This window comes from Semicossyphus pulcher, unplaced genomic scaffold (genome assembly GCF_022749685.1).
Source record: "Semicossyphus pulcher isolate SPU_LCO1_2020_fin unplaced genomic scaffold, fSemPul1.0.p SCAF_3, whole genome shotgun sequence".
In the NCBI taxonomy this organism is placed as follows: domain Eukaryota; kingdom Metazoa; phylum Chordata; class Actinopteri; order Labriformes; family Labridae; genus Semicossyphus; species Semicossyphus pulcher.
This window is the reverse complement of record NW_027211704.1, coordinates 8,118,898-8,128,682: the sequence shown is the minus strand read 5'-3', so window position 1 is coordinate 8,128,682 and position 9,785 is coordinate 8,118,898. Positions and strand designations below refer to the sequence as shown.

The 9,785-nt window shown below is 40.3% G+C and overlaps 1 protein-coding gene across 1 annotated transcript; it reads right to left on the bottom strand.

Annotated features, from left to right (window-relative positions):
- Positions 1 to 651: 651 nt before the first annotated feature.
- LOC138606024 (uncharacterized) lies at positions 652 to 7,462 on the bottom strand. Its single transcript, XM_069678483.1, has 5 exons — positions 7,241 to 7,462; positions 5,259 to 5,645; positions 3,619 to 3,908; positions 2,210 to 2,337; positions 652 to 1,061 (listed from the first exon to the last, which is right to left on the bottom strand). Exons 1-5 carry the CDS (start codon positions 7,407 to 7,409, stop codon positions 854 to 856), a joined length of 1,182 nt encoding a protein of 393 aa, XP_069534584.1. The 5' UTR covers positions 7,410 to 7,462; the 3' UTR covers positions 652 to 853.
- Positions 7,463 to 9,785: the final 2,323 nt, after the last annotated feature.

The following is a 9,785-nucleotide window of genomic DNA, read 5'->3' as shown; positions in this document are numbered from 1 at the left end:
ATACAAAGATGGACGACTCGTCTCCACCTCCTCTTGTCCAAAAATTTGCTAAGACACACCCTTAGTGGGCGCTTCCAATCGTGCATGTTTAGACTCTGTGCATTAGAGATCAGCTGGTGGAGCTGCAGTATTGACGTCCCGCCCCTTCCACCCAAAACACGCATTGACCTTGTGGACGTGTTGGAGCCCTCAGGTGGGCTCAGTCTGCAGAACAGCTTCTTGTGTTGGTCTGAAGCAGATATTCACGGTTATGAAAAGTTCAATGACTGTAGTGTTAGTGTTAGTTACGTCTCCTCTCGCCGTTCCTCCTCTACTCTGCTGCTTGGGAACAGAACGCTGCAGGAGCCTGATTTGTCAACAGAGCTGTCAATCACGAGGTCACACCCCCTTTTTATAGCATCAAATAACTAAAAGTAAACTTGTCAGAAAAATGAACACTGTATTTTGATTTTATAATTTGACTCATGTCACATCTGTTAACATGGAGGAGGCGGGCTTTACTGCAGTCAGTCAGCAGGGGGCACTAGAGAGGGTTTGGCTTCACTTTTAGGGAGCTGTCATGTCAGCCATCTTTTTATACAGTCTTGTGAGTTTACCTCTGAAGCTATATGTTGTATGAAATGTACAATGAATAACAATATTATCGTTCTCACCATCTTCACCATCTCTTTATTGTATTTTAAAAATGTACAAAGTTAAGTAAACAAATACACAGAAAGAAAAAGATAAAATCAAGCATGTTCTAAAATAAAAAAAATATTCTTTAGAATAATCACATATTTTAAAACTAATGATTAATAGTGTTGATCAATGATTAAATAACAGTTTTTTTATACACACACCCCTGTATGTTTTATTTAAACTGCTCTTTGTTTCTCTCCTTACTTTCCCCCACATTGAAAAACTCTCTGGTCGCCTTCTCTCCCTTTGGCCGACGCCCTCTCCCCCTGTGGCTGCCGATTGGCTGGCTGCCCTGCCTCTCATAGACGTCCTCCAATAGTGGGTTTCCACTAGGAGAGTAGCTGATGGAGGACCAGGAGAGGACGGATCCGCGGTACGGCCTATAGAGACAATTAAAAATGTTAAAATATGGATTCAAAACAAGTCCAGAAAGTTGTAAAAATCCTATAATAATCTTGCGTATTGTGAGCTAGCAAGTGGTTAAACTAGCAAGTGGTTAAGCTCTGACTTTAGCGTTTGAATAACAGTAGCTAACAGGTTATTATTTGTTGTTTTACTTAGAAATATGGGCCAATATCAACGCTTTTTCTTTATTGTCCTCTCAGTTGTTGACAGATCTAAAATCAGAGAAATTATAACAATGTGTTAAATACTCTAAGTTTATACTACATCAGAAAAAAATGGCTGCTGTGTGAATATGCTGAATAGGAGCTCTCTGAATCAAAACGGAAACAAAATATGGTTGATGACATCGTGAAGCAGCGCAGGTTCATGGGAGTCTTTGTGATCTTTCTCACTCAGGAAGACATACGTGAAACAATATTTCAAGGTTCCGAAGTTTTACATTCAATCATGTTTATTCACGTTATGTCAATTCATTTAAATCAAGAAGCTGCAAAGAATGTCAGCTCACGTTAGCTCACAGTTTACCGACTTCCTTGCAACCTGAATGTTCATTTAAAATACACAAAGGTAGGTAGGTACCAGCATGTTTACACTGGATATTTAACTTTACAACTATAAAACATTCTTAATATGTAAAAGATCTTATTGGACACCTTACCCTCTGGGAAACCGAAAAACAACATAAAAAATAATATTATGTTTTCTGTCTAAAACTATTTTCAGGAAAATTTTTAAAATCTAAAAGAAAAATCATATCTACTCCTCCCCTCAAAATGTTTGAATTAACATATATATAAATAATTCTATTTTATCATTATTTAATTAGGCATTCGTAAATGCAAATAGGCAAATACTTTTTGCTTTGAAAATGTTGGCCAAACTACTGTATGTCTCCAAACTGCTCAAAGCATCAGTTTTAAACAAAAAGCTTTCCTCAGTGAAATAAGGCCCCAAGTTCCTGATTTAAATACCTGAAATATCTCTGGTGCACCTGAACTACCCACTAATAAACCTCTTTCCTCATATAGGTTTCCTCATATTATACAGGAAGTCAACAAAGGGAATATGAAACGCTCTACTTTTGGTGTTTTAAAGCCACGCACAAACACACATTGGTACGTACGCATAGACACCATTGGTCATGTAGTTGAAGACTTCTTTGTAGCGGAGAGGATAATCCCACACCTGGACATCTGTCACCTGACCATCGAAACCTGGAAAGTCGATCACAGGCTCACCTGACCACGCATACTGCACACACACACACACACACACACACACACACACACACACACACACACACACACACACACACACAAAGTGAAATGGTAGCCCATGCATCTGTTAAAGACTCTGGAAATGTAGTTTAAAATATAAAAAAATCAGACGTGATATCAAAGTTGAGTCTTATTAAACATCCACAAAATTGTAAGAGGAGATAAATGATCATAACTATTAGAAAACAAGGTTCGGGTACGTAGAGGTACACTACATATTGGGTACGTAGTGCTACATGCAGCGCTTCTGAGGTGCGTTGGTGCTGAGATGATCTGTTCTGTAACATGGCCTTACGCTAGAATCGTTGAGCTCTGCTTTGGGAAGAGCTAAGTGAGTGGGGTGGTAGAGCGAGTGAGAGAAAACGGAAGTGTGAGTGTACGAGTTACGTGACGTGTCGGGGACCGGAGCAGTGGAAGAGCAGAGAAAAGAGTGATCGGTAGCTACAGTTTAGGTTGTGTGTGCATAATAAAGCCTAAACTCCTCAAGACTCAAGCCGCGCTCCCATGTCTTGCTTGCTGTATGCTGCAGGTGTATTAAAGTGACGGGAGTTAGCCGCGAAGCTAGCTACAGCTTCAGCCCCGGACCAGAACAGTAATAAGTCTCCCCTGTGCTTTCTGACCACAGTCGGGACGCTGAAGCAGGAAAGGTTAACAACGATTTGGCTCGTTAGTTTCCTCCATTGCTTTGTAGCAGGCAGCGTATTATCGCCTTCTGAATTTCAAGTGAAAAGTGACAGCCCTAGTGCTAAATCATTAAAGAGCAAAACTCCTCCCTCGGACACTCAACATCTGCAGCCTAAAACAGATCAATAACAGCCGAAATAAAGACCAGCGGTAAAAACGCAAATCCTCTAGCCACCAATACGTCACATAAGGACGATGCTAATTGCGGCTAGTTGCAAACAGCCGAGTAGCTGGTGTATGACTTTGGCGGTGATTATTTCTCGGAAGTATTTACGTAATGTGCGTGATATATTCCTGAGTGTAGCAAAGTTCATATCGGGAAAGTTAAACCAGAACTTTAATGACAGTATTTCGGTTTTGGATTCAAGCTAATTTAGAAGTTTTTAGATGCTTACTGTTTTGTACATTTACCCTAAATTACAAAGTTTGGAGGCTGTTGTGGATCTGGGTTTTAAGAGAGCTCACATCGCTGCTCAAATCTCCCATACATTCAGCTGTTGAAATTAATTCAGTCTGATTATCAGGCTCTAACTGCAAAATAACCAAGTTGTGCTGGTATGCGTGTCCTCACCCGATTAGGCAGAATCTTCCTGATGCTCATGTTCGAGCCGCTGAACAACTGGACCACATTCCACCTGGTGTCCACAGTGAGGCAGACTCTGGTCCAGATCTCCGGTTCAATGTTTGACCAGAACTTTATGTATGGTTTCAGGACCATATAGTTGTAGCCATATTGTGGCAGTACATACGAATTGGGGAAATTGACTCCTAGCGTCAAAGGGTTGGTTGATGGGCTGAGAGTAAAGAGTGTGTTGATGTTTGATTGATAGGCGGTCAGGTAGCGCAGACACACGGACACACCTGCGGGGGTCACATAGGGGGAATAGTGATTGACAAATTTCATTGACAAAATCAAGTAAAAAAAACAAGAATATAAGATCAATATAAACATTATGCAGTGACATTGAACATTTGTTGAATACACCTTTTATATAAACTTGTTATGTTAAAACAAAATGTAGAAGGCATCTCTTTATTTTTCCTTCAAAGTGTCGCTAATGTAAGTAAGTTATGTACGGTCACAATTGTAAACATGTTTAATTCTGATGTAACGTTGGGCATTTTAATAAGGGGCCTAATGGGGATTTACTCACTTTTGGAGCCAGCCTCTAGTGGTCATTTGGGGAACTGCAGTTATTGGCAGTTCAGTATTTACTTACAGTCGCAGAGGTTTTCTGCTCAGAAGAGAACCAGAACAACAACAAACAGAACTACTAAAAAAAGCAAAAATACAACAGAGATGCAAGATGTCGATAAAAAAATGCAAATATATGCAAACAACATAAGTAAGCATATTTTTAATGTACTGAAGAGCATCATTTTAGCCTGTAAACTGAATAGATTAGGGCTGCAACAACTAATTGATTAAATCAATTAAAATAGCTGGCAACGAAATTCATATTGATAAAGCATACTGATAAAGCAGCGGAGCACAGTATACCGTAGCAGTAAAGCTGTTAATAAGCTAACGCCACTGGTAAAGCTATTTTAACAGTAACTCTTGATAAAGCTGATGCCCGGCTTCAATAACTTGTAATCGTGTGTTTGTACGTCAGAACAGACACTCATCTATCGCTAATTAGCTGAAATTCGGTCGGACAGACACTGGGGTATAACATAACGTTATGGAGTTTTTTAATATTTCATGCCATTTGTCAGAGATGGACTAAAGTGAATCTTTTATTTGTTCAAAACCGAAACCTGAGAAATATCTGATTAAATATATATTGGTTAGTTACATTTCCCTATTATACTCAGCTCATGGCTGCATCCCCAGTGTCCAGTATTCTATTGTAGTGATCTCGTCTGTACTTTCCTTTTACATGTGAAATTATTAAGTAAATCAACAAGATACTAATTGAGTTACATAACTGATATATTAACATTGCATTGTACAAGTAAGCAAGACATAATATTTGTGTTTTGAATATAATGCTAATACTAAAATTGAGCTTTTTTCTTCTATGTGGGAAGAATGTGTTGGGTCCTGTTCTTCTTTTCTCTCACACAGGAATCAAAACCTCAAAGCATCGCAACTTAACAGGAAATAAAACATCAGAAAAATATGACAAACAAAAATCTAATTAAAATGTTAAACTTTGGATTTCATATCTGTTTCTGTCTGGTTATGTGGCTTGTGAATGTACTCACCTCTTGTAGGGGGTGCTGTGGTCCAGGAGGGGTAGGTGGTTCTGTGGCGCCGAGTGGTGGTTCTGTAGGGCCGGGTGGTGGTTCTGTAGGGCCGAGTGGTGGTTCTGTAGGGCCGGGTGGTGGTTCTGTAGGGCTGAGTGGTGGTTCTGTAGGGCCGAGTGGTGGTTCTGTAGGGCCGGATGGTGGTTCTGTAGGGCCGAGTGGTGGTTCTGTAGGGCTGGGTGGTGGTTCTGTAGGGCTGAGTGGTATATTCGGTGGTTTTGTAGTAAGTAGTTGAAGACCAGGGGTTAGGGCTAGTCAAAAAAAAATTGGGGGGGTAGAAGCGTACTCCTCCTCTATTATAAGCCAGAGTGAACATCTTCCTGTTCAAATTTGTTCCAGGAAGTCCTGGAGAAAGCAAGAGGAAGAGATACCACACAAACACGTTGTCAGCATACTTTAAAATCAGCTTTTTATTTATGCATGCTAGAAAGCTAGCTAGGAGGTGAAGCCAATCCAGCCAATGACTGTACATAAAGATGAACGACGTGTCTCCACCTCCTCCTGTGTACAGTAATGAAGCCCGGATCCCACCCGGGAGCGGGCAATGCAATCTTGCTCATTTGTATCCAGAGTGCGTGCGGTAGAGATCGGCTGGTGGAGCCGCAGTACTGACGTCCCGCCCCTTCCTCTACCCAAAACACACATTGACCTTGTGGCCTTGACGTGTTGGAGCCCTCAGGTGGGCTCAGTCTGCAGCAGAACAGCTTCTTGTGTCGGTCTGAAGCAGATATTCACGCTTATGGAAAGTTCAATGACAGCAGTGTTGGTGTTAGTTACGTCTCCTCTTGCTGTTCCTCCTCTACTTGATTTGTCAACAGAGCTGTCAATCACGAGGCCACACCCCCTTTTTATAGCATCAATTAACTAATTAAAGTGAACTTGTCAGAAGAATTAACACTTGGACATATATCAGCATGATAAGAACTAACTATAATGACAGATTGATTTTATAGTTTGACCCATGTCCCATCTGTTAACATGGAGGAGGCGGGCTTTATGACCTATACTGCAGCCAGTCAGCGGGGGGCGATAGAGATATCTTCCATTTATACAATTTATGCTCCCAGCTCATATTGGGCAACAAAAATAACATTAAACGTTAATGCAGTAATTAAAATGATAATATTTCCTTCTAGTGCTGGGCGGTATGACTTAAAATCTGTATCACAGTATTTTTTATATCTTGGCAGTTTCACGGTATATCACGGTATTTTTGTCATGTCTGGGTCTTTTATATAGGTTTTTAGCAGGGGTGGGCGATATGACCTAAATTTTATATCTATTAATATTTTTTTTTCCTTTTGGCGATATCAGTATTATAACAAAATGAAAAGGTACTCCACTTAAAACAAGATTCTAGCTCTTTTTGCTCTGTTGTTAATGTACGGGAACACATTAATGTGTTTTCATGTACATATAAACAATTTAGCATGTAGTATATAGTACGGCATTTCGAACACAGCCCCGTCTCCAAACGCACAACCTCATGCCGTGTGTGCGCAGCAGTAAACACTCCGAGGCACCTCTGCTCCGTGAACGGTCCGTTCATGTGGCCACAGCGTTAAACAGCGACGGGGCGAGGTTAAAAAATATAAACCCAAATGTATTTTCCCTCAATCCAGTCCCATTTAATCCAACAGATTCCAACCATAAGCAAAGGTAGCTAGAAGGATGGAAGAGTGACAGCATGTAGGACAGAAAGTTTTATTAAAAAATAAATAACATTTAAATCATTTTCGCAGGAAAAAAAACAAACAAGAAAACCAACCAACCAAACAAATACATAAACAAGACCTTCAGACCCACGTCTCAATGTGTTTAAAATGTGCCTTAAAAATAACGCTGCCCTTACTGTCCACAATAACCTTTACAGTGCATTGCATTGGTGGACTATAGTGTATCGTGCATTCAAAGACTTATAAAATCGTGTGTGCGCGTACCTGTCGTCCATGCCATACCAAAAGGCCATTTAGTAGTAGCAGGGCTACTTTTTACTCTAAATTGTGTTTGAGATATCCATTTAAATCCAGAGTTTGTCATGAGCAGAGCTGCCGACATCAGCGCCATCACCATGGGAGCATAAAGCAGCTTCGTCTTTATCGTCGACATCTCGGATCCTCTCCAGTGAAACGTGTGCGAGTCCTCTCAGTGAAAGTGTTTATCTGTCTGAGGTCCCCGTGAACAGGTTGCACTTCTACTTGTGTACTTTCACTTCCTTGTCCAGACGTCAGCAGACACTTAAAGTTTCATTTCTGGCTGCAGCGCCGAAGTACAGAAGCTATGGAACGCCAAAAGGGTCAGAATTCATCTCATCACCCTGCGTTTTGTAAACGCCTTGAACGAGTGAGCGATATGGCCTAAATTATGATATTTCACAACATTTTGCGATAACGATATTCATGACAATATGAAAAAAGAGAACAGAATGTTTTTTGTGATTTCAGGCAGCAGCACCTATTCAGGCGAACAAAATAAAGTGCCATGACAATTTCCCTTCTTTTCCAATAAACCTCTATAATATCAACTACTAGGGCTGGAGATATGGCTAAAAAAATGTCAATTAGATGGTAATCTGCAAGAGAAATAAAGAAGAAAAACGAAATTTAGGCTATATAAAGGTAATTCATTGATTTGTTCATTCATTAAGCCCATTAACGTCTGCGTGGCATATCATGAAAACTTTTTAATGCTTACTGTGCAGGCGTCACGTTGCTGCCACCGTTGTTTTCTGAAGCAGCACATAATGACCATGCCCGCTCTCTGTGCAGTAAATTGCAATTGTTCTTCTTGTCTTCAATTCTTTTGCTAATATCTATCAAACACTGAAGTCTGCTCCCCGCCAAATGCACCCTCTGCTCTCAGCTGAGCGCCCCCCGCCTCTCCACACTCACACACTCCGAGCGTGCAGGAGAGGGGGCTTACACGGACAGACGTGCATCTCTCATGCTCGTATTGATATAAAGCGGAGGCTAGTGCTTCTAAAATGAACAGGAAAAGCAGCACTTTTCCAACCTCTTGTAGCCAAACCACTTCCACACAACATGCTGCTCTGGCTTTCAGCCATGCTTATGCTTGTGATGTTGTGGTCACATGAACGCTGTAGGCTGCATGCTTGGGTATGCAAATACGCCAACACGTCATTGCGCACTACATCTTTAATATCTATGACATTTTCTTATCACATAAAAAAATGATACCGGTATAATCTGAACAATATGATATGGCACAGTGTAATGTTTTTCTGAAGACAATCAGAACAGGCTGCATTAAGGCTCATATACTTTCTATTCCTGGTTTAGACGTAAACAGCCCGCGACTGTAGCACCTATGTAGGCTACAGAAACTATGGAACACCAGAAGTGTCACAATTCGTCCCCATTCCTGACATTTATGTTTTTATCTGTCTAGGCTGCATTTGAGCTCATATTATTTTGTAGTGATTATATTTGAAAAAACAGACTTGGTGGGCTTTTAACGTGTGAAGCATATTGTAGTCAGGATGAGCTTTAACTGTTTATCAACTAAAACTAACAACAGATCTCAATACAAAAAAGCAAAACGTGACAGTCAGCAGAAAATATCGGAGCTCCACTCCCTCTTTGTCTAAATCCCACCTCTCAATTTATCAGTTAAATAATGTGAAACCACACCCAGGTTTAAAGGACCTGAAATTATATTTAACTCATGAAGAGTAAATTGTAACAAATAATAATCAACATAAGAAAAAAACTCTGACTGTCCCATTATATACAGAAACTATGGAAAGCCAAAAAGGTCAAAACTTCCTGGTTTTTATTATCACCATGCAAGTGGCATTGTCTTTGTTTTAGTAGTTGTGACACTTTGTATAGATTAATTGTCAGCGTTATGTTTATCTGGCAGTCCATCCACAAAACTCCTCTCGTCTAAATATGATCAATTCTGGCTCTTAAAGACAAACGTGACAGCGGCTAAAATGCCAAACTTAAGGCTTTAAAAATTAAGACGACAAACCAAAGGGTGACGTCACAGTGGCTACGTCCGTTATTTATACCGTCTTCATTAATGCCACCAGACCCCTCGTACAGTTGTCGTGAATGGAGAAATGAGCCATAGAGACCATACCCTTTTTTTTTTTTTTAAACACCTTTGTATCAGCTTTAAATTTGAGCATTTTAACATGGGGCTCTATGGGGAGTGACTCATCTTTGGAGTCAGCCTCAAGTGGTCATTCTAGGAACTGCAGGTTTTGACCCTTAAATTATTTGCTATAATTTTCAGGCCGGGAGGTTACTTCTTGGAAAACAGCTGCCAAAACAGCGAATGTGGGGGAGTGAAGCGTTAGAAAGAATACAAGTGAGCATATTTCCCAAATTGTTGAAGTAATTCTTTAAGGCACAACAGGGTCTGACAATATTCCTTCAGCAATTTTTAATTGTTTTTATTCATATAATGAGTAAAAGAAAGGATTTAAAGTCAAACATGTTAGTACAAATTTCATTCTGA